Here is a 24370-nt window from a genome sequence, read left to right on the forward strand (position 1 = left end):
AACCTTCTGTCCAACTACTGTCAAACATTCCTTGTTCTTTTTTGGGCTTATTCAATACCCTCCTCTCTAACTGCTACCCTTCCTCTAAAATCAGTTTAAAAACTACCACTTTGGGATTCCTGGGTGGCTTAGTGTTTGAGGGTCTGCTTTTGGCTCAGGGCTGGATCCTGGGATTCTGAAACGGAGTCCTACAACAGGTTCCCCGTGGGGATCCTGCTTCTCCCTCTGCCTATGTCTCTGCCTCTGTGTGCGTGTCTCTCATGAATAAATAAAATCTTTTTTTTTTTTTTTTAAAGCCACCACTTTTCAGGAAAGTGTTTCTCTGACGGCTATGACCTGTGGTCCTTTCTAGATCTTCCTCCTCTGAATTCTTGTGCCCCTGCTCATGCTGAACACCTGGAGGGCATGAACATGTCTTACTCATTTTGGAATCCCAGAGCTTAGTGCCTGCCTAGTACATAGCAGGTGCTCACCAACTATGTGTTTAATGAATTGTCTGTAGCACCAGACATTTAAGGAAACTGTAACGAGTTCCTCTGCTATATTAGGCACAGTGGAGAAAAGTCAGTAATAGATGATCTCTCCAGGAGTTTCACTAGTTCAGTAGCCTGGTTTCATAGATGAGAAAATTGAGTCCCAGAGAGGAGAAATGATTTGCTGTCTGCCACCCAAACAGCCCCTATCGACCAAGCACTTCGCTATGCGCGAGACAAATGCTTTTCACTCTTTATCTTATTTTCATCCTTGTGACAACCCTTAAAAGGAAGACTTTTTACACTTACTTTTACAGAAGAGGAAATGGAGGCTTAAAGAAGTTGTAACCTGGCCAGGGCATTTGAAAACGTACGGTCCAACTCCTGAGTCCCTATTCTTGCCCCCTGCACTGAGCCCCAGGCTATGGAGTCAGTTCCCTGTGGCCCATGAAGATGCATATTGCCCGGAGGGCTTGAACCTTTTCTGTGCTCCAGTGGCTGGGTTGACAGAAGGTGATTAAAGGATCCTGGTGAATTTCTGTGCCACCAGGTCCTGTGCACGCGGGTCTAACGTTCTGACCATTAGGTCAGGGTATTTCTTCCCGCCTGGGCAGTCGGGTTAGTGGAAGAAACCCGATAAAATCCTGGAGAGGAACTTGATCATTCTCTGAAGGACTTACAAGTTGTTTGGCCTGCCTAATCAGCTCAGACACCGTCTGGGGAATATTCGGTATCCATGTAGTACAGGTTGTGAATTACTCTGTGGGGACTGTTAACAAGACCCTCACCAGCTCCGCCTTGGCCAGTGTCAGACAGGGCCCTAGGGCGGCCCCCTTTCTTCTCCTCCCACCAAAGTTCTAGAAAAGAATAGGCTTCCCTCCCCTCCCCTTGGGGGCAGGGAGGAGCGAGAGATGGAGGGGAAATCCATCTGCCTCCGAGCAGAGCTCACTCTACACAGCTGGACCTGATCCCTCCTCAGAGCTAAGGCTGTGGATACAATGACTTAGCTGGGATAACACTCGGCCAGCGTTTTGGCAACCTGGTATCCGAGTACCCAAACATGGAAAGAGGCCGACTCCCTAAAATCAGTGCAAGAATAATGACAGGGAGTTAGATTTGGAGGCACGGCAGGGATCATCCACCCCCTGGATTTAAAGATACTGAAGCTAAGTTACTTGTCGAGGAGGTCGCACGGCTCCTGGCTGTAGAGAGCGAGGACCACGGTGCCTCGGTCTAAACTCAAAGTTCCCTTTCCTTCGACTCCCGCCCTTTGCCGTATGGCCACACACAGGCCCAGCACACCTAGGCCGACCGGGTCCTGTGTTCCTGAAGGCTTTGACTGTCCCTCCCCGGGGGAGAAGCTCACACAGAAGACAGAGCCCCAGACACCACCCCCCACCCGCACTAGCAGGAAAGTCTCAGGAGGAGCCCCCCAGGCCTTGCTCTCAACGCTCCCTTCCCTCTTCCAGAAAGGGAGCCCCCAGATGACACCTGGCCGGCTGGGGGCTGCGGGGGAAGGACCTGGAGGGTGCAGGGAAGGCGCAGGCCTGGGGTCGGGCACGGCGGCTGCCGCCCCCCCACCCGCACCCCCCGCACCCCTCGCCCCGGGCCGGATGCTGAGAGCGCAGGGGTCTTGGGGCTCCCTCCGGGCCACGCGCACCCACTACCTGGCCCGCTCCCCGGGCCTCCTGGGGCTCGGGCGGGCCCGGCTGGGGTCCCGGAAGGTGGGGGGCGCGCGGGGCGCGCGGGGCGCACGGAGCAGGGGTCAGCGCCGGCCCGGCCCGGCCCCAGCGAGGCCTCGGCGCCCTCTCCCTGGCGCGCAGGTTTGGAAACAGGGCGGCCTCGGCGGGCCGCCGCCTCGGCGCTCGGGTCCCCATATATAGTCATATCCACCGTCAACCGGGAGGCCGGCAGGCGGCAGCGAATGGGCGCGCGGCCCCCGCGGGAAGGCGCGGGGAGGGGGCAGGGGGCGGAGGGAGGAGAGGGGGGAAGGGGCCGGAGAAAAAAGCTTTTCCAAAAAAGTATTGGCTGTCTCGAGGAATGCGGTCGCCCCCTTGGGAAAGTACATATCTGGGAGCAGCAGGCGGCTCCGCGCCCGCACTCCGCCTCGGCCGCCCCGCCGCGCGCTCGCCTCGCCGCTCCCGCCGCAGCCGCAGGGCCCCCAGCCGCCGCCACCATGGACGCCATCAAGAAGAAGATGCAGATGCTCAAGCTCGACAAGGAGAATGCCTTGGATCGAGCCGAGCAGGCGGAGGCCGATAAGAAGGCGGCGGAGGACAGGAGCAAGCAGGTCTGCGCCTCCCCGGCTCTGCGCCCGCGCCGGCGCCCCCGAGCCCTGGGCGCCCCGCGCTCCCCCTCGCGCTCCCCCCGGGGCTCCCCCGGGGCTCCCCCGGGGCTCCGGCCGCCCCCCTCCAGCCCGGGCGGCGGGGCCGCGCAGCCCGCAAGGCGGAGGGGGCAGCGAGCGAGACTCCGGCTCATTCTAACTTTTTTGGTCTCCTCGGGGGACGTTTATCTCGCTCCTCCGCTTCCCAGAGCCCTCGAAGTCCACTCCAGTCCTAGAGGCACTTGATCCTCAGGATCGGGGATCACTGCGGGGCGGGGGGGGGCGGGGAGTCGAGTCCCGAAAGTGCTAGTAGTTCCTCTGGACTTTAGGCTGCAGAGAAGAAAAGCTTCACCTGGGTTAGAGACTGGGCGGGGAGAGGGGAGGGTCAGGGAGTTTTGTTTTTGGTTTGGGTTTTTTGGGGTTTTTTTTTTCCTAAGAACAAAGATGGAACAGAATAGAGAGTATACGGCCCGAAGGCCAGGGAGACAGCGGCGTGTTTCTGCACCCCCAGGTGTGGAGCCTTGTGCCCGCGGGGGGTGGGGGTGCAGGGTGGGCCGCCCCTGCAGCGCGGTTCCAGCTTCGGGGGAGAAGAGGCTACCGAGAGTCCCCCGAACCCCGAGTCGGCGGCGCCCCGAGCCCGGGGCCCCAGCCAACCAGGCGCTCGTGTGTTGTGTGTGTGTGTGTGTGTGTGTGTGTGTGTGTGTCTAACACCCGGTCCGTGCCGGCCGCCCGCGCCCGCCCGCCGCTGCCCCCCAGCTGGAGGAGGACATCGCGGCCAAGGAGAAGCTGCTGCGGGCGTCGGAGGACGAGCGGGACCGGGTGCTGGAGGAGCTGCACTCGGCGGAGGACAGCCTCCTGGCCGCGGATGAGACCGCCGCCAAGGTACCCGGGGCGCGGCGCGGCGCGGCGCACGAATGGCTAACTCTGTCTCTCTCTCTCTCTCCCTCCCTGTCTTTCCCTCTCTCTCTCCCGCTGTCCCTGTCCTTCTGGTTCTGTGCACCCACACCCCTCCCCTGCGGGATCACGCTGCCTGCTGCACCCCCACCCCACCCCTCCCCGTCCCCCACGGCCAACTCCCAGCTGGAAGATGAGCTGGTGTCGCTGCAAAAGAAACTCAAGGGCACCGAAGATGAACTGGACAAATACTCCGAGGCTCTCAAAGATGCCCAGGAGAAGTTGGAGCTGGCGGAGAAAAAGGCCACTGACGTAAGTGCACGCTCACACTACCTCCCTCACCTCCTGCCCGGTGGCCACTCTGCGGTCACCACAATGGCCAAGGAGCAATGGAGGAGGGTCGCCTCCTCCTGCTGGACACCCGCACACAGCCCTGACATGGCCCAGAGCACTGGATGCTGCCTCAGACTCCTGTTGCACACATTCATTTATATTTCATCCACTCCTCTTTCTTTTTCTCTTTCTTTCCCCCACTCCTGGGGGGTGGAGGTGGGTGGGTGAGAAGCTGGGAGTGGAGTGGCTGAAACTGGATGCTGGAGGTGAACCTTGCCTCCCTGGTGGCAGAAGACCTCTGAGGTGTCATCATCAAGGTTTGTGCAAACAGAATACCTCAGTTTCTTTCCTTTCCTTTGCCGCCTCTGATGGGTGGGAATGCCTGGTTTTCCATGGTGAGTCTGGTCAGAGTACCGAGGGCCCAGTCTCTGAATCGAAGGAAGGACATGGCACTACTACTTTTACTTAGAAGGCTGAGCTTGATGCTGGGGTGCAGAGACACTTGAGGCCTCCTTTCTTACTAGGGGAACCTTAATCCAGCCCTTAAGATCTGCCTGGGAAGATGATACTTGCTTGGGTCTGCAGTCTGACAGCACTAGATCCTGAAAGTACCCTGGGAGTTATATATAGCTCAGTGCTTTATATGGTATAGTGAGCTAACTGCCCCCTGCCCCTCCTGCTTGCCCCACCCCCACCTGTCAGCCTTCTGACAACCACCACATAGTTTCGGGGGTGATGCACACACTGCAAAAACTCTACCAGCACTTTGTCCCCTGCCCTTTGGAATCTTTTTAGCCGAAGAGCTTGCCTTGTCTGCTCCCTAAGTCAAGCCAAGCATTAGATTTCCAAAGGAACGACTTCTTTTCACACTGTTGGATTCCATTGTAGAAGCTCATTAAGGCTAGAGGCCCAATTAGGAAAGAATTCCTTGGGAAGTTAGTAACAATTCCAAGAATGTATGAGCACCGGGGAAAGCTGTGCCCAGAAGTTGAACTACCAAGCACAATGGCAGAATTTCTTGTAGGAGAGGAAAATGCAAATTGCTGGAGGGTCTTGGGTTCTTGAAACCAGTAAAGGCTTTTTGTGGCACGAAAGGCTTAAAATGTAATCTCCAGGCATGCTTTATAAATGAGAAATCCAGACATCGGACATTTAGAATCAACAAAAATACTCCAATCGCCGTCAAGATTACTGGAAAAGGGGTTCACAGAAGCACTGACTTAGCTAAAACATTAAAGCTACAAACTACCTGGCTTTAGAAAAAGAGCCAAAAAACACATACAACTGCGCCTGCTTTGTATAATGTAGATCAGATGTCTGCTCCGTATAAGGTTAAATGGAGGATGTCTGTCTCCCCCAAATTGTCCAGCAGGACGTTTATTTGGCTTTTTCAAAAGAGCCGCTGATAGATCAAGGAGAGATAGTCCTTATAAGGAAAAGAATGCAGAGAATTTGAAAATAGCCCTGTAAGACTGAAGGCAAGAGAAGGAGAAAAAAGCTACTACAATTCTTAGAGGGGAAAAAAGATCATAATTATTGTAACTATGCAGCGCTATCATGTCTTTATTGAAAAGTCTTGTTTAAGGGAATGCTGGTATGAGGTGGGGCAGAAATGGAAATGAGGATATTTAAAGCCACCTTGGGCAGGGGCGTGGTTAACAGGGGAGGGGAATTTTTGAAACTGTTTTGGTTCTTTTTTTCTACCGGAAAACTATGCTTAATATGGCACTTTTTTTTGTGGGGGGGGGGGGGTAGTATATATTGATCATCTTCCCTTTTAGGACCTTTTAGGTTGTTTAGAAACTGTAGGGATGTTGAAGAAGAACGTTTGCGAAGAAATGCTATGTTTAAAGTGATTCCCAACTAGTAAAAATCGTCAAGACTTAAGGAGGAAGAGACTGATATCACTAGAGAAAGAGGGAGGTAGGAGGTCAGCTTCCTGAAGTAGAATCGTATTACACTTGGAATTAGGACACTTCGCTGTCATTACTCAGCAGTGTAAAAGCATTTCCATATTTTCCTACTACTAAAAACATTTTTCTACTTATTTACCAACATACTTTGTAAATCTTATTCCAGACGTAGGGGTCTTCCTAGCTTAAAAGATTGTGATTTACAAGGTAGCACCCTGATGGTTTTTTTTTTTTTAATTTTTATTTATTTATGATAGTCACAGAGAGAGAGAGAGGCAGAGACACAGGCAGAGGGAGAAGCAGGCTCCATGCACCGGGAGCCTGACGTGGGATTCGATCCCGGGTCTCCAGGATCGCGCCCTGGGCCAAAGGCAGGCGCTAAACCGCTGCGCCACCCAGGGATCCCACCCTGATGGTTTTGGTCTGAATTTTTTTTGGTGTTCTACCTGAATGAGGCTGAACGTTTTCTATCTGGCCTCCCACCCCTGCCCCAATAATTGTGATGTGTCAGTTATCTGCAGAATGTGAGTCTTTAGTCCTTGTAGGTCTTTGCTTCCTACATCAGCGATTCTCAACCTTATGTAAACAGAATCTCCTAGGGAAGTTTTAAAACCCTAGAATCCAGGCTGCACCCCAGCTCAATTAAAGCAGAATCTCTGGGAGTGGAACCCACGCATTAGTATTTTTTAAATGTGCAGCCAAGGTTGAGAACTGTCCTAAACTCTTGTATAATGACATCAGCGTGAAAATGAACTCACCTGCAACTGTCTTTCCCAGGTGTTTGAAAAGCAGGACATTAAGTCATTAGTTGGCTGCGGAGAGCACTTGCAAATGTCCAGCAGTTTCCCTGGCTCCTCCGGGGACGTCCCCAGACGCCCCCATCCTCCACTTTCAAAGTTGGAGGCTCACTGTGTACTCTAGGGGAAAAGTTGTAACCTCCCGCCGGACTAGATGAACTGTGTTGGAAACAAAGCGAGAGGCTCCACCTACAGGACGTGGGGGCACCTGCAGAGGTTTCTGAGACTCAGTAGAGACCTGACAAAGTCCAAAGAAAATGAGTCTGGAGAGCACAGGAGGTTCGTTGTTCGGGCTTTGGAGGAGGAAGAGGAGGAGGAGGAGGAGAGGGTCGTCAAGTAGGTTTTTTCTTCATTATTCCCACACTTAAACACATCAGAAATTGACTTGAAGGGCTTCCTGCGAGAAAGGTGAGGAAGAAAGCCATGACACATAGAAAGCATTTATTCTTTTTAAAGATTTTATTCATAACAGAGAGAGAGAGGCAGAGACATAGGCAGAGGGAGCCCAATGGGGCCTCCATCCGAGGACCCCGGGATCACGACCCAAGCCTAAGGCAGACGGCTCAACCCCTGAGCCACCCGGGTGCCCCTAGGAGGTTCTTAAATACATGGCCCAGTGGAAGAATTGGCTGAGGATGGTTCCCAGAAACTGGGTTTTCATCCAGCTGGAGCCAGAGGCTCTATTAGGGTTCTGTAGCCTTCACGCTTGTGCCTTTTAAAGACCTCCCAGTCCAGCCCAGAATCGGTCAGATCCCAGATCTTTGAGGCTGACCTAAAACCAGAGAAGTTTGTAAGTATAAGGGATCCTCGAGACGATTGTTTTTATGGAAAACGAGCCCCAAAGAGGCTCGGGGCCCTGAGAACACAGCCGGGGATGCGCCCCGCCTGCATCTTAAGCCAGTGCCTGCATTTGTTTTATTCACTTAAAGCCACCACTTAACTATGTACGATGTATTGTGTTAAGCGCTTTGTATTTCACAACCCTCACCACTGCCCTATGAGGAAAGTGCTCCTGTTAACCCATGCTTACAGACGAAGCCCAGAAAAGTCCGGTTATTTGGCCAAAGTCAACAGCCAGGAGAGACCCAGGAGCGGATTCGAACCCAGGAAGCCTGCGCTCGGCAGGTCTAACCACAATGCAGTATGTTAGTGGTTTTCGCTTCGCGAGCGCGGCGAGGGAGGAAGGTTGCTGTGGTCCGGCTCGGGCGTGCTGGGCTTCTGGGCAGCGAGGCACGGCCCCTTTGGGGACGCGTTTCAGGCCCCAAACCTCTGGCTCCGCTTCTCTCCCTCTCGGGCGAGGGCACCCAGAACGCCCGAGCGCCGTGCTCCCGTCGCCGGCAGGCGGCACCGTCGCGCTCCGCAGCCAGGTCCGCTCCCCCGCGTCGCCGCGGAGCCCCAAGTCCTCGCTCCCGGCCGTGCGCGGCTCCGCAGGCGGCCCCCGGCTCGCGCGGCACCTCCGCGGGCCCCGCCGCCGCGAGCATGCGCAGTGCCTCCCGCGGCGCGCGCCCCGCCCCGCCCCGCCCGCGGCGCTCGCGCACCGGCCCGCGGTTCGCCTGCGCCGCCCGGGAGCCCGCCACTTCCGGGCTGCTCCTGGGCCGCTGGGGGCGCCGCGGTCGCGCGGCGCGGCCTGGGCGGGGCGGGGCGGCCGGCGCTCGGGAGTGCGGCCGCGGCGGCGGGAGCGCAGCACCGGCCTCTGCCCGCGCAGCCCGCCGCCGCCCCGAGCCATGGCCGGGAGCAGCTCGCTGGAGGCGGTGCGGCGGAAGATCCGGAGCCTGCAGGAGCAGGCGGACGCGGCGGAGGAGCGCGCGGGCAGCCTGCAGCGCGAGCTGGACTACGAGAGGAAGCTGAGGGAGACCGTAAGGGGCCCACGCATCCCGCCCCCGCCCGCCCGCCGGGCCCGCCGCGCGGTGCAGGGCCTCCCGGAGCCCACCTGCCCCCGCCCCCGCCCCCACCCCCACGCCCGCGGGGGCGCACCTGGCGCAGCCGGCTTCTGGCTCGGGGGAGCGGCCCCGCCTGTTCTTTGCAGCCCTTCCTTTGCATCTCAGCTGCTTTAAAGTAAAAGCCCCAAGGGAAAGCAGCAGTTGTCTTGAGAAGGTTCTGGAAGCAGCAGTTTCCCAGAAAAGGCTCTATTCTGGGGTTATTTGCATTCGGCCCCGGTGTCTGGGGTCCCCCGGGATGTGCACTTTGCGCTGCTGGCAGTATTTACTCCGAGGGTGGGGAGGGAAGAGGGAAAACCTTGCGGAAATCTGTCCCTTTGGAAAAGGGGCGCCGACCGGGCAAGTCTGGGGTGCTGCTAGACTTTGGGGCCTGGGGATGCTAAAGTCCGTCCCCAGTGACCATTGGTTTTCTGGAAGCCTGTTTCTTTGTGGTGGTGGAGACCTTGACAGCGCCGGGTTCGGACAGGAGTATGTGACCCGTGCACCTTTTCCCTTTGTATTAGCCATCCCTCCTCCCCAGTGGTCTTCTACAGACATTCCTTTGTTACCGAGTATTGAAAAAAGTTGGCTGAATGTCAGCGATTATTGGGTGTATTCTCCTGCCGGCTTCCCCCTCCCCCATGGTGAATGTAATACCTGGCTTCCTTCCTTTCTGCTAAGGCAAACGTATCCAACAAACAGGAATAGGATTTCAGAGGTAGTCCGGGCATTTACTATTTGTTGGTTTTTGAGCCTGTGTTTTAAATCAGGATGCTCAAACACCCTGGGAATTTTACAACAAACATAATAAGGTGCCCAGCTGTGCTTAATATGGACCCATTCAGAGTTGAGTAAATTGCATTCGTTAGGTGTTTGTAACTGCAATATGGCTGGCTGCAGAAACTTCAAGACCTGTTTTGCATAAAATACAGGGAAGCAATGGATTCTCTTAGGAGGAAGGCCTAGCTGGAGGAGATTTCAGATGAAATGCAGATGGGAATCAGGAAATCAATCAGCAAAAGATAATTTTCTTGAGAACAGGTCAGCAGAGACCGCATAGATACGTCTGAATTTGGCAGGGCAATAAATTGATTCCAGGGCCCTCTCTGATTGGCTAACAGCTGTCCTTGAACCATTAAAGCTAATAGAACAAGATGGATAAGAATGAGAACTCTGGACCCAGACTGCCAGAACTTGAATTCTGGCTTCTGCTATTTACTACCTGTGAGACACTGGGCACATTAACTTCTCCGTCTCTCAGATCCCTAACTTTAAAATGTGGATAATACTAGTACCTGCCGGTTAAGGTAGCGAGAGGAATTAGTATGTGTAAAGAAGGTACAGCAGTGTATGGGCAACAGATTAAGTACTAGGTGTCAGCTGGTGTTAAAATTGCACAGCACTTGGCTTTGCCTGTTGCCCCCTTTGCCTTCACCTATCAGAGGGTCTTAAGAATGGCCTGGACGTTTCACTGCATTTTAAAATGCTCCATGTAAATGCTTTTCTTTAATCAATTTTTTTTCTTTTGGAACTTGAATGGAGAGAGGACGTGGACAGACTGGAGGAAACGTTTGGCTGAAGTGGCATTAGTGGCAGAAGTCAGTAGAACTCCCCTCACCCTCCTAAGAAAGGGAATATGTGGTCCTATACAGGAGAGCCTTGTATTTATTAACTTCTGTCCCAGTAATTGATGTTAGACGCAGAAGATTAATTTTTATGAAGGGCATGTTGTTACTCTTCTACTCCTCTGCATCATTTTCGTAACCGTAGTCTTCCTGTGTCTGTTGGCTGGAGATGATGCTTTGATTCTTTTCAAAGTTCTGTGCTTAAAGTGGTTTAATTGGGCCGGGTTTTTAAAAGTAATTTGGAAAACACTCCATCCAGGTGACTGGACACAGAACCTTTTAAGATAGCAGTTTGAGAACTGAATCAGACCATTAAAGAGACCACTTCAGATTGAGAGTTGCTCTGACTTCTGCAGCTGGACCTGGAAGTAGCTTATTGAAGCCAGCCTCTTGGTAGTTGTCAGACAGCGCTGTGAGGTAAGCTAGTAGTCACAGTTTCTCTTGGCAGCAAAGATAGAGGTTTAGAGTCAGAATCATGAGCCACTGCAAAAAATATTTGACTGGAGAGTTGGCCCTAAGTTCTTATTCTCAAAAGTTCAGACATGCTATAGTTAATTGGCCCTATTATGGCAGCACTTACCTTGGAAAATTTGGCTATCACTTATTTCCTACTGGTTTGTTTTTCCAAGGTGTGTGGGCCCTTGAAACGGTTGGAATGAGGATACTTTGCTTGATAGAATGATTGACTCTAGGTCTTGTGACCCACCAGGGTTTTGTATGTTTGTTGTCATTATCAAAGGAAAAAGTAGCAAGAAGGAGCCAGTCTTTCCTCCTTTGTGGATAGCAGTCCAGCAAACAAGGAGACTTAAAGTTGTAGCCTATAGGTTTTGAACTGATAGTTTTATTAAATTGTGGGAAATAACCAATTTATAAAAATCCCCTGTCCTCTTCCACTTTCAAGTTGGTAAATATCTCTGGGACCAGGAAGCTCGAGAGTGTGCTTTGTGCTCACACTGGCACCCCCAGTTACTGGCAGTAACTGGAATATACACTCATGATGTCTGTTTTGATATGTAGGCAAGGCAAGGGCACTACAATGCCCTGTTCTTGTCCGTTCTCCCTCATTATACAAATATGCCTCATAAATTATAGGCTTTGGCACAGATAGAGGAGGTTGTGTTTATCTGTTATCCATGGGAGTGCCCCTTAATGTCCTCAGTGGTTTTTTTTCCTCTTTCCTTACCATATAAGGGCATAAGTTTAACTTGGCCGTAGACACTTGGTCTTACACAGCAAGTTGGGTGAAACCTTCTCTGTATAACTACAGTTTGCATGAAATAAAAATGCTTGACCTTTGATCATCCCATGTTCCACCGCTGGTTCAGGCAGGACTTTGAAAACATATTCCAGAGGATCACTTTTTAGGATAGAATATTATTTGTTATTCTCCTACAGTTATTTTTTTCTTAATAGTCTTAACTAGAATGCTTTTTTTTTAAAAAAAATTATTTATTCATGAGAGACAGAGGCAGAGACACAGGCAGAGTGAGAAGCAGGCTCCATGCAGGGAGCCCAACATGGGACTCGATCCCAGGACTCCAGAATCACGCCCTGGGTTGAAGGCAGGCACTAAACCGCTGAGCCACCCAGGGATCGCCTAGAATGCTTTTTTAAAGTAAACATCATTGCTGTCTTTTTGTTTTTTGTTTTGTTTTTAGTTGTGTTGGCTGTAACATCTGGATTTCATGAAAATCTAGGCCTAAAAGTTTTCTTTCAAATCTGATTTGGAGTAATATTTTGCTGTATTGAGGTGGCCACACCCTTGATTTCTGTGTAGTACCGTACTGTATTGGGTGGGGGGCAGTTGTGTACCTACCCTTGTTTTCTGTGTGGGCAGCTAGTACCTTCGGGTTGGGTGAGGGGACAGGGCAGGCACAACTGCAAAGTGTCTGGTGATTGTTTAACAACAGATCTGCAGGAAGATAATTGGTAGCCTTTACTAATATAGCAGTCTCTTCTGAGTAGCTCATTACACGTTGGGACACAATAGCACTTTTGAAATAAAAGAAACTAGCATCCCAAACTGAAAGACTCCACCAGCAGTGTCAACACACAGCCGTTGTTAGAAGAAGCTAACCCAGCACACTGAGGGTGATTTCCATGCCTGGAAATAATTTGCTTCTTGGGTCTTGACCCTTCCCAAATGCCTTATTTATATGTGCTTTTAAAATAACAGCTACTCATGTGGCTGTGGGCTTGTACTGACAGAGGTAAACACAGGCTAAATCTTAAGTAGACTGCCCAGGTTCTGTGATGAAAGGAACCTTAGAGAATACCTAAATAAACCTCAAAACTTAAAAAAAAAAAAAAAAAAAAAAACACCAGGAATAAAAGCCATTAAAGGTGAGGGGGGCCTTTTGTTTTTTATTTATTTTTTAATTTAATTTTATTTTATTCATGAGAGACCCAGAGAGAGAGGCAGAGACATAGAGGGAGGAGCTGGCTTCTTGCAGGGAGCCTGATGCAGAACTTCATGGACCGAGATCATGCCCTGAGCCAAAGGCAGATGCTCTACCGCTCAGCCACCCAGGCGCCCCACGTAGGGGCCTTCTGAACAAAGGGCATAATCCCAAATACATACACACACAAAAATTGAGAGAAGTACCCTTAATTTATTTGTGGAATTAAACTTCATTTGAATTCTAGGGACCCAAACAACATTGCAACCATACCAATATGGTAGGGCTTGAGAAGCTGGTAAGAGTCCAGATTTTTCCCAGAGAAGGCTTTCATGGGGACAGATGTACCCCCGAGACACTGCTCTCAGGTCCCAGCTGTAGCCTATAAGCACCTTAGCCTGTCCTGGGAAACCCCAGGAGCAGCAGGCATTGATTTCCTGGCTTGAGAGCAAATGCCCTGTGTCCCTATAGGAGGCGTCACTCACCCATGAGTGCTGCGTGATGAAGTTATTTCTGAAAGGACTGAGAGGACTTGTTTAAGAGGATGGCGTTCAATATAGTAACTTCACTAGTACTGGCTATCCTCTGTTGCGGAAGCCTTGCTTTTGTGTGGGTAGTTGTGTTAGTGGAGGCTGTAGAGGATCTCCCATTCTGATTTAGGAAGACAGAAGGCACCCGGGGTAAGAACCACCAATCCAGCGCTGTCATGAGATTCCTGGAGGCCAGGAGAAGTAACAGAGCCCACACGTAAGGACCCAGGCAACTGGGGTTCTAGTCTTGTTCTCCCACTGATGGCTGTACGGCCTGAGCATAGTCAGCCCTCTATCAAAAATCCTCTATCAAAATCCTCTATCAAAAATTCTTTTGAACAGAGAGCTCAGAGAGTAGTTCCCAAAAGATTTGCCAGCTGCTGTGGATGGTGGGGCAGGGAAGGTGCAGGAATGGAACAGGTTGCTTATATTGCAGATGCCTGCCCTCCCCTCTGACCTCCTGAGTCAGAATCTCCGGGGATGGGGCCTGAAAGTTTGCATTGTTAACGTGCACCTCCTAGTGGATTCTGGTACTCAGCCAGTTGTGGGAACTGCTGAATGATGCCTAGGGACCTTTAAAACAATTGAGACCCCATTTTGTGAACCACCCACAGGTGTGATCTCTCTAGTCCTGGCTCCTAGAATGGACCTCCATTCCCAGCTGTTCCTTGGGTGCCCTGGATGAGGCCCTCTTGGGCGGTATTCCTGCAGGACCCAACCCATAATGTCGGGAAGTCTAAGGTTCTGCAACATGCTCCCAGGGAAACAGTGAGTGACATTTATAAAACAGGGTCCAGGACTAAAGGAAGAATGGTTAGAGTTAGAGGCAATAAGAGGGAAGATAGAGACTGATGAGGAGAACCTTTCAGGTCAAGGAATCTTGTGTAGAGTGGCAAGAACAAGCATTGGTCTTTCCCCTCTGGTGCCCCAGCTGGGTGAGAAGCCAGGGACCTAGGTTGCCCTGTCACTCTGAAGGTCGTTTCCCTAGAGCATAAACAGGCTTCTTCCTGTGAGTACAAAGTCCTCAAGGTTGGGGCCCAGATGAAACAGAAAGCAGAAATTTAAAATGTGGTGGCTACAAGAAAACATTATAGAGAAAATCTTGTTGACATTTCTCTGGCCACAGCACTTGTAACAAGGATACTTGCCTTCATATTTAAAATAATAATTATGAAAGAAGGGGAGGAGACTAATACTTTTGAGTACATGACATAGACATTATACTACAGTATTTTTGGTTTTGCTCTTCGTTTTGTTTTCAACTTTCAGACTTGCTTATCTCCCTCTACCCTCATTCATAAAGGACATAGAATCTTACTAGAAATGGAAAATACAGAACAGTGACCAAAGCAGATCTGACCCAAAAGTTGACCCTTTTAATGTATACTTCCTTCCAATTTTGAAAAAATAAGGTTGAGAAGACAGTTGCTTCTACATAAGAAATTTATCGTCCCTATTACCCTCCCCCCTCCTCTAGAAAAAACCCATACTCACCTGCCCATTAGATTTAGCAGAACCCATTACTAGCTGTGCACTGGGAAGGATTTACCGTGTAGGCCAGTGTGGTTGTAAACTGTCGTCCTCGGATCCATTTCCCTCTTCCTCATGCCCTGTCTCGTCAGCCAGTTATTATTACATAGTTAATTTTTGACAAGATAAAAGTATATTTGAATTTTTTTTTTGTAAAGTCCTTCACCCCAGTTGGAGGTGCCCTAATCACCTCTTCCCTAGACAAAACTTGGCATTTAAAAAATTTTACAAATCCTGATGGGCAAATGGTTGAATGTTCTCGTATTAATTTCATTCAAGGCCGTAATCACAGACTCTAACTATGTATGGGTCTTTCAAACTTTGTATATCATGGGTCCCTGAGCTAAGAAAGTTTCTTTTGTTTAAATTAGGTTGGTTTTACTTGTTTTATTCAGTAGACATTTACTGAGCCCATATTGTGTGCAGAGAACTGTGACTCCCTACATGTAAGAAGCTTCCTGTTGAGTAAAGAAGATGGGAATATAGATAGAACTAGCATGGGTGCTTAAGTATGTATCTTAGTTTTTAGAAATCTCTCAAGTGTCCTGAAAACTTGATCACTCCATGATACCCACATATTCAAAGTGGATGTGGTTGAGGAAATGGAACCTGATTAGTAAGTCCTAGCTTTGACTTCCACACATAGTATTTAAACAGACACCAATGCAAGTGTCTGCAGTGGGCCATCACAGTCCTACAAGTGTTCTGAAGCTCATAATAGCAAGTGTTTATAATAGTAAGCAATCATTGCATCCCCAAAAAAGAAACATCTTAATTTGGATACAGATATCAATAAAAATAGTCTCTGTACTGCTTTCCTCCTTAAGGAGTTTGAAACTTTTCTAGTAGCAACCTTGTAAGAAATGCCAGTAAGCTTATCTCAAAAACACTTGGGAAATTTGTCTTGGCCCTGTTCTAGGGTGGCCGAGTTCTTCTACACCGGTTGCTGAAAAGAGGGTGGAGGAGGGGGGGGTTACTAGATTTCCTTGTATCTGTAGGGTGTATAGTTTACAATGGCTGAATTTGGGCAGCCCGGGTGGCTTAGAGTTTAGTGCCGCCTTCAGCCCAGGGTGTGATCCTGGAGACCCGGGATCGAGTCCCACGTCGGGCTCCCTGCATGGAGCCTGCTTCTCCCTCTGCCTGTGTCTCTGCCTCTGTCTCTGTGTGTGTGTGTATCTCATGAATAAATAAATACAATCTTTAAAAGGGGGGGAGGGGCGCCTGACTGGCTCGGTTGGTAGAGTATGTACATGACTCTTGATCTTGGGGTCATGAGTTCAAGCCCCACATTGAGTAGAAATAAATAAATATTTAAAAAAAAGAAGAAGAATGGCTGATTTTAATTATTTTAGTTCCTTTATAAGACTCCTTTGAGCCAATGGCCAGGAGAAGGGGGAAGGCAGACTCCTGAGTCTGGTTTCTGGCTGTCATGCTCTTATCTTGTGTGGCCGAGCCCGGGTAAGTGCTGCCTCTGTTCGGCCCCCACCCCGTCACCCCTCTGTGAGTGAGGTGGCCGCAGTGGCAGTCAGGGTCAGTGTGGAAGTTCCAAAGAAGAAAAGAACCCAGTGAGAGAGTGCGCTCGTTCACAGTCCCTCTGGCCACTGAAAACTGTATGTGCAGACTTGTAAACACACCAGTTCATTGTATCAAATCATCATAGCCTCACAGAACTCCAGAGTTGACCAGGGCAGGTGGTGCCCTTGGAGGTAGGTCCCCACGGGGCCAGGCTTCCTGTCTGAAATCTGTGTTTCAGGCTCCACCACTTCCTGAAGGCACTCCCCTCACTTTTCTCTCCCAGCCTGAAATGCCTTTCATTCTCTCTGCCTAGGCTGAAGCCGATGTAGCTTCTCTGAACAGACGCATCCAGCTGGTTGAGGAAGAGTTGGATCGTGCCCAGGAGCGACTGGCAACAGCTTTGCAGAAGCTGGAGGAGGCTGAGAAGGCAGCGGACGAGAGCGAGAGGTGAGGGTGCCTCTCCCAGCCCATCTTTCTGCACAGGCCTCCCTTCTGGGTGCGACAGGGAGGCTTCTCTGATCTGGGGCTTAGGAGTTTTACAGTCCCTTGGGGGGATCATTTCCTCGTTCAATCCCAGATATAACTTTACTGGGTTTGTTTGTTTAACATTAGTGGGATACCTGTGTGCCAAGTGCTATTTTTAAACCCCGAGGTTACAAAGAAGAAAAAGATCCTATTCCTGCCCTCATGCAGCTCCCTGTCCAGCAAAGGAGATGGACATTTAAACCAGACATTCTAGGGATGCCTCTTGGTTCATTCAGCTCCTGCTGACCACAGAGCAATTAGGCATTTTTTAAAAGATAAACTTTATTTTAAAATACACAGCAGAGACTGGGCCTTGATAAATGAACCAGGGACTCTCAATTGTTAAATAACCCTAAAAATAAGTGGAAGAGGAAGCACAGATAAAACAGTAATATGATCTGTGACAGTAAATTGTTTTGGACTTAGTACTGCTGATAAGACACTCATGCACATGTAAATACAGAAGAAACCTGTGTATTCTGAGCCCGCTCCCTGTAACCTGGCTCTTCCTGACTTACTACTCCAAGATTCAGCTTTGTGGTAGTAAAGGAAAACCATGGCCATATAGACGCACAACTCCACGTATCCTAGAAGATACTCTTTCTTATGCTCAACCATTCAAGTTCATATATTCCTATTACATAGAAGCATTCCAAGCATGACTCATTGAGACTAGAGAGTTCTGCTAGAAGGATGAGAGAGTGGTGTGGTGGTTCAGAACCCGGGGAGAGTGTATCCGTGCTATGACCTGGGCAGGTGAATGCCATCAGCCATTCTTTCCATTTCTCCCTCTTAGATAGAAGTGAGTTTCTGCTCCCTGCCACCAGGGATAGAGAGTAATTTCAGACTTGAAGATTAAAGAAGCTTTTAAGTTGAAGTTTCCAGTTCATTATTCACTGTTGCTTATTGTTTCTTCTCTAATGGAGAGTGTTGGAATTCCTTAAGATGACTCATCATCTCTTACAGTGCACACATACCAGTGGTTTTGTGGCTGATCCTTCCTGAAATATACTTGTTAGTGAGCCTAAAAGACAGTCTGGCAATGTTAGAGTTTGTAGGAAAAAGGAATTTAGAGATGACTTACCCCATCCCTTCGTTTTACAAATGAGAAAACGGAGGACTCATCGGTTAATGCGACCCATCCAAAGTCTCACAACGAATTTATGGCTAAGCCAAGACGTGAATCTTGGTTTCCTAATATATACCATAGTACTTCATCCAAAACTACTGGTTTATTTATCTGAACTGCCTGCTCAGATTTTATTAAATGAATCCCGTTTTAACATGACTTATGCCTTGGGCAGCCCAGGTGGCTCAGCGGTTTAGCGCCGCCTTCAGCCCAGGGCCTGATCCTGGAGACCCGGGATCAAGTCCCATGACAGGCTCCCTGCATGGAGCCTGCTTCTCCCTCTGCGTGTGTCTCTGCCCCCTCCCCCCATGAATAAATAAAATCTTCTAAAAAAAAAAAAAAACAAAAACAAAAAAAAACATATGCCATAAACTGAACATATCACGGAACAATTCACGTTTTCCAAAACTTAACACCAAACATACATGTTCAGCATAGACAACGGTATCCGTGTGTCTCAACACCTCTATGGTGAAAGAATTCTATTAAAGGCAGAATTCATAGTTTCTTATCTAAAGTATCGGTTGACCCATAGGAAATTGCCATTTTTACAGATCTGATGCAGTCAAGTATCAGCAGTTTCCTATGGTTCAGTCACATTTGTAGCTAATGGGGTAAGAACAGCTACCTTCTTAATAAGAAGTACATGAAGACAAAATTTGTTTTTGTTAAAACTTTCAAGCTGAAGCTTCTCACCAGGAAAAAGAAGAAATCCCATGATTTATATAGCAAGTAAAACATGTTGGCTTTTCCTGTTTCCGTGCCTCCCAGTTTCAAACGGGATCCTGACGTTGCACCTTTCATTTAACATTAGATCCCTGGACAGTTTTCACCAGTATTGAAAGTGTGAGGTTTCGGGTGGTGAGCGGTTTAGCGCCTGCCTTTGGCCCAGGGCGTGATCCTGGAGACCCGGGGTCGAATCCCACATCGGGCTCCCGGTGCATGGAGCCTGCTTCTCCCTCTGCCTGTGTCTCTGCCTCTCTCTCTCTCTCTCTCTCTCTCTGTGACTATCATAAATTTAAAAAAATAAATAAATAAATAAAAATAAAAAAAATAAAAAAAGAAAGTGTGAGGTTTCATTCACAAAAAACAGAGATGTGTATGTCTTTTTCTGTCTTAAGCTCTGGAAACTCTTACTTCATGGTTTGGAAAATAAGAGCAGCTCTGTGCTCTATTTTGGTCTACCCGTTACACCAAGCCTCACAGACCAGTGCAGTGTGGGCCTATGGAGATCTCCTCTAAACCTTGGATCTTCCTGCTTGTCTACTTTTCAGAGGCATGAAAGTCATTGAAAGCCGAGCCCAAAAGGATGAGGAGAAAATGGAAATTCAGGAGATCCAACTGAAAGAGGCCAAGCACATTGCTGAAGATGCCGACCGCAAGTATGAAGAGGTCAGATCTTGGGACCCAAAGCCTCATGACTTGCCAGCAGTGGCCTTGGTGGGGGCTGGGGAACCATGCTTATGAGCCTTGGGTTCTTTTGTGAAACACTGCTGTATTGGTGGAAATGGGTGGTTTTGAGAAACAGAGTTCCCTTGTCTCCAGAAAATAGTTCTGATTTGATCCTGCTAGGGGATCCCAGGCTTTATCATAAAGCCAATCCATAGCATTGAGAAAGACCAAAGTTTCCCCCAGGATCCCTGCCCCCCACCTTTGCAGCATCCCGACCAGGACAAAAGATGTTTGGCCTGGAGAAAAGGCAGTTGGGCCTCTTGTCACTTGTGGAAAGAGCCTCTCATATTGTCACCACGCAGGCAGCTCTTCCTGGTGTGACTCACCTAGCACCATCCACTTCAGGCAGCATGGAGACACAGTCCATTGCGCTAAAGTCCATGTAGATTCAAAAGGCTTTTTTCAGTCTGTCCTCTCTTTTCCAGTTGATAGAATCCCATTGTCAAGAGAAGTTCACAGGTAAATCAACTTCTGGTCCTGTCCCCATGAGAACAACCTCCTGTGATAACAAAGCTAATGATTTGTTTTAGTTTTCATTTAATGTATCATGGCTATCTTGAAATGGTATTGACACCCCTTTTTTTCTACTTTTTAAAATTATTTTATGACCACCATTATTACCACTCCGGTTACCCTATGCCCACTACTTGAAACGCTTCAGAGGATCCCTTCTTCTCTCAGGTTCTTTCCTCCACTGAATCGAGAGCTTGATTAGTCATCTTACCAGCTCATCTTATGTTAGCTTCTGTTGCTATTCTGTTGTCATTTTTAACCTCCTCCACAAAGAGAAGGTTGAGGTACAGGGCTCTAAATTGGTAGAGTTCTCAGGATTATTTTCAGTGTGTTTTGGCAGCCCCTACCTTTACAGCATCAAATGGATCATGTCTCATCGTGCTGCTATTTTTGAGATTGTAAATTTTGTATCTCTCCCTCCTTCCACACTTAGGCTGGCTATGTAATTATAGGAACTTCACCTGGGTTAGACTTAAAATGAGACTGCCTACTCAAAACCAACCATTCTGGATCTTTGTGAGCCGAAGCCTCTGGTCTACTCTCCATTGGCCCTCCCAGTAGAGAGTTACTTCTTTCCAGTCCATGGGAAAGAGAGTCATCTTCTTTGTCTATAAGAAGTTCTAGGGGCTGGTAGATCCGTTCCCCACCTCCATGCCCATGCTTTGCCCCCTTACTCAAAGCTTGCCACCCTCATGATGTGTGTATGTGTGTCTGTTCTACAGGTGGCCCGTAAGCTGGTCATCATTGAGAGCGACCTGGAACGCGCAGAAGAACGGGCTGAGCTCTCAGAAAGGTAAGTAGGCCTGGTGCCGGTCTGCTGTGTGTGGGATGCTACAGAGCAGTGACTAAACAGCATGACCTTCTGGCAGCTGCACATTTACCTGTTTCAGCTCCGGGCTCCTTCTGTGCTCATCTGCCGTGGATGAGCTGCGAGTACGGAACACGGAGGGCTTGTGTGGGGTGTCTGTATGAATGCGTGTACCACTGCATGCCTTACCTGCACACTGATTTTGAGAATGGCCTTGTGCATTTCCTGTGTCCACTAACAGCCAAGTTCGACAGCTGGAAGAACAATTAAGAATAATGGATCAGACCTTGAAAGCATTAATGGCTGCAGAGGATAAGGTACTGATGGCTCATGTGTGGTTTTAGGTTTAACTGCAATGCAGACGTCTTTCAGCTTCCAGTGTCTACTGGTTCGTTTGGTATAACGACACCCTCTGCTGTCTTCTATCTTGCTTTAAGTGCTTTCTTTGGGTCCTTTATACTCCTTTGTTTTTCCTTCATAAATGCTCTTTGGTGCAGCCGAAAAAGTAGCCAAATTATCACACTTCAGAATTGTTGGATTTTGTCACCCTGCCTTTCCGCTGTTGCAGGGTTGGGGGGACAGTGTCCTTGGCAAAATTGAGCATTTTACTACCTGACGATTTGGCTACTTTAAGGCAGCCCTTTGTTCTCTAGGACTCAGTTCTCACTTTTTCCCATCCCTCTCCTTTTTCTCTCCTCCTTCCTTGGGCTTGTCTCCCATCCTTTCTGCCTCTGATCGAAAACATTAGCAAATGTGCCGAGCTTGAAGAAGAATTGAAAACTGTGACGAACAACTTGAAGTCACTGGAGGCTCAGGCTGAGAAGGTAGGCCAGGAGCATGGTGTGGGGGAAAGGAGTCTCTCATAAGAGCTGCTCAAAAAACACGTACTTTTTCTCATCTGAGGCCCCGCCGATGAAAGCAACAGTCCCTTAGGCGTTTTATTTAGCAAATGGCATCATTTTGAGGTGATGTCCTGATGGTTATTGGATAACATTTTTTTTTAATAGGGAAAATATTTTATGTTGAATATGTGAATCGTCTGTAACAATTTAATTTGCTTGGTTTAAACACCACATGGCTAAGTTATCTTGTTCTTAACCCATGTAAAACAATAGGCAAGAAAACAGAGAATGTATTGTAGCATGCCATTTGATACCAGAGGCTCCATTACCTCCTAAGAGATCCTCAACATCTGTTGGCTGGGCTGGCACTTTCTTTGTATTAGAAGACCTGAGTAGAGTGAGCTCTATAGCCTGACATCTGGAATGCTCTTTCTAATTACAGTACTCGCAGAAGGAAGACAAATATGAGGAAGAGATCAAGGTTCTTTCTGACAAGCTGAAGGAGGTAATATGAGTGTTTTAGAATGAAGCCAACTGGATTTTAACTGAGCCCCATTCTTACGGAGCTGAAGTATGGTAATCCAAGAAGTATGGTAATCCAAGTCAGGAATGTTCAAAGGCAGTCCTGGCGTTAATGTGCTATGCTAGCGACTGACAGGTCGTTCTAGATCCATTTTACGGGTGCTGTGCTTCATTTTCATGCTCTAGGGTTCCCTATATTTGTAGCTACTAGCGACATAAAGCTTCCCAATTTTGACTGAAATAAATGGAATCATTGCAGGCCGAGACTCGGGCTGAGTTTGCGGAGAGGTCAGTAACTAAATTGGAGAAAAGCATTGATGACTTAGAAGGTAAGATCTTAAGGTTTGTTTTTAATTTAGTCCTATAGTTGCATACTGACCTTGCAAAGCAGTTTTCCAATCCAAGTGCATCCTCCTTGATACACTTTTTTGCTCTTGCATATTCTTCCTATCTGTCCTTTGGGGTTTTCATTCTGTGACTCTTAAAACTCTTGGACCTGAGTCCTATGCTCACCAGATGACTCAAGCCACCAGAAGAGGCCCGTTTGTCTCTAATGGCAGATGCCATCCAGCTTTATGTCACACTCTGGAGAAGTATGGCAGGTTTATTTGTCATTGTGGGTGAGGTGGTTGTAGGGTGATAGCAACTAGCTTATTTTCTGCTATTAATACCTCCTAATTGTCAGAGTGGCATGGATTTGTTTTTAGACACAACTCATCTTCTAAGTAAGAATCCAACATAAGGGTGGGGTTTATGTCCTCAATGTCCTCGAGATGCTCCACATTTTGAAAGGGGTGTGGGGATAATAGGACTATTTTTTTTTTTTGAGATTATACTTAAGCCTTTCTCCCCTAAGGTACGTAGGTTTTGTTTTAGGAACACCCACCTTAATCTCACAGAAATGCTAAATGTGGAACTCTGAGTCGTGAGAAGGGTCAGCAATGAGAAAGAAAGAAAGGGAAATACTTAAATTCAAGAAAGGCAGAAGGGGCTGGCAGAGGCCCCAAAGGTTGGTGCAGACAATAACCAAGCTAGAGAGGAAGAGTGGGTGACAGATGGTTGCAGAACAATCTGCCTAAGTGCAGAAGTATGAAATCTTCATCATTACAAAGACTAAATTGCAGATTTGGCACAGCACCACCATAAACCTGTAGCTCTCCTTGCTTCTCAAGCCTCCTGGGCCAGGAGCAGGGTGGCTTAGAAGACTTCACAAGGCAGCTTCCAGGGTGCCCAGAAACCCATAACCCAGAAGTCCATTTTGGTCAGGAAGTCAGTGGTTTGAAGGTGGAGCCAGATAAGAATGACAGACAAGAGTCACAAGTTGTCCTTCCAAAACCCTGTCCTTGGATATTTTTCCCACTGTTTATAGTCGCAGGTAGCTGACCGCGCCAGCACCATTAAAATACAGCTATAGACAGGAAAAGTGTTCTATCACCTACCCAGGAGACAGCCTTCTGTGGTCTCATTTAGGACTTACCATGGTTTACTGACATACCAACCACATTTGTGATGATTTTCATATTGGGTCTTCTTGTTTTATTTTCTAATGGCTTTTGTTCTTTTTGTTTTTGTTTCAATTCATTTAAAAACAAAACGCACGCCTCCTGCATTGGCCACCTGCTGCGATACCACTTCCTTCATGCACTGCCCTTTCCTTGCTGCTGTGTCGGGATGGCGTCCGCGCCACCCACCCCCACCCTCCATCTCTTGATCACTCTCCATGCCCTTGCATCTCTGCCTTCCACTTCCTGGTCATAGACGAGCTGTACGCTCAGAAACTGAAGTACAAAGCCATCAGCGAGGAGCTGGACCACGCTCTCAACGATATGACTTCCATGTAAATGTTCATCCACCCTGCCTGCTCACATCCGTGCCCTCACGCTAATATGATAAACTCACCGCTGCTCCCTTCTCTACCTCCAGAAGCTCCATCTTTACGCTTTTCTGTTTATTCTTTGCATAACCTTAGGATAGTTATTGTTTGTTCACAGTCTACTAATATAAAAGCCAAGCAGATTAAGTCTAGCTATAGAAATCATTTTCCTTTCAGAATCTGTTTATTTCACAATCTCTGAGCTAGGTTGTTCCCACCAAGCAGTGAACTGAAATATGAACGATTGGAGCACTACCCTCTTACGAACTTAAACCAGGTTCAAGTAAACTCAGAAGGCTATGGAATTGTGCGGGAACTTCCCCAGAAGTATCAAAAATTGGCTTCCTGAGACTCAATTAAATACAGTATAATTTTTGTAAAAGAAATTAAGGAACCCTAAAGTGTCCAGTTACTGATGATCTGAGAGGAAATTGATCCAGTACAGCCTAAGGAATGAT

At 48.5% G+C, this 24370-nt stretch overlaps 1 protein-coding gene across 23 annotated transcripts in view; it reads left to right on the forward strand.

Annotated features, from left to right (window-relative positions):
- Nucleotides 1-2521: 2521 nt before the first annotated feature.
- The window catches only part of TPM1 (tropomyosin 1), a 28470-nt gene continuing 6621 nt past the window's right edge, over nucleotides 2522-24370 (forward strand). For 3 of the 23 annotated variants that reach the window (XM_038580610.1, XM_038580618.1, XM_038580606.1), the window contains exons 1-8: nucleotides 2522-2763; nucleotides 3877-4002; nucleotides 16562-16695; nucleotides 19177-19294; nucleotides 20590-20660; nucleotides 21424-21499; nucleotides 21960-22022; nucleotides 22299-22368. In XM_038580610.1, the coding sequence (XP_038436538.1) occupies nucleotides 2650-2763; nucleotides 3877-4002; nucleotides 16562-16695; nucleotides 19177-19294; nucleotides 20590-20660; nucleotides 21424-21499; nucleotides 21960-22022; nucleotides 22299-22368 (772 nt within the window). In that variant the 5' untranslated portion in view covers nucleotides 2522-2649. Of the gene's footprint in view, nucleotides 2764-3552; nucleotides 3679-3876; nucleotides 4003-8399; nucleotides 8590-16561; nucleotides 16696-19176; nucleotides 19295-20589; nucleotides 20661-20916; nucleotides 20993-21423; nucleotides 21500-21959; nucleotides 22023-22298; nucleotides 22369-23797; nucleotides 23881-24370 lie in introns of those variants that run through there. The other 20 variants (XM_038580621.1, XM_038580626.1, XM_038580619.1 and 17 more) reach the window with 15 other exon arrangements.

This window comes from Canis lupus, chromosome 30 (genome assembly GCF_011100685.1).
Source record: "Canis lupus familiaris isolate Mischka breed German Shepherd chromosome 30, alternate assembly UU_Cfam_GSD_1.0, whole genome shotgun sequence".
NCBI classification, from domain to species: domain Eukaryota; kingdom Metazoa; phylum Chordata; class Mammalia; order Carnivora; family Canidae; genus Canis; species Canis lupus.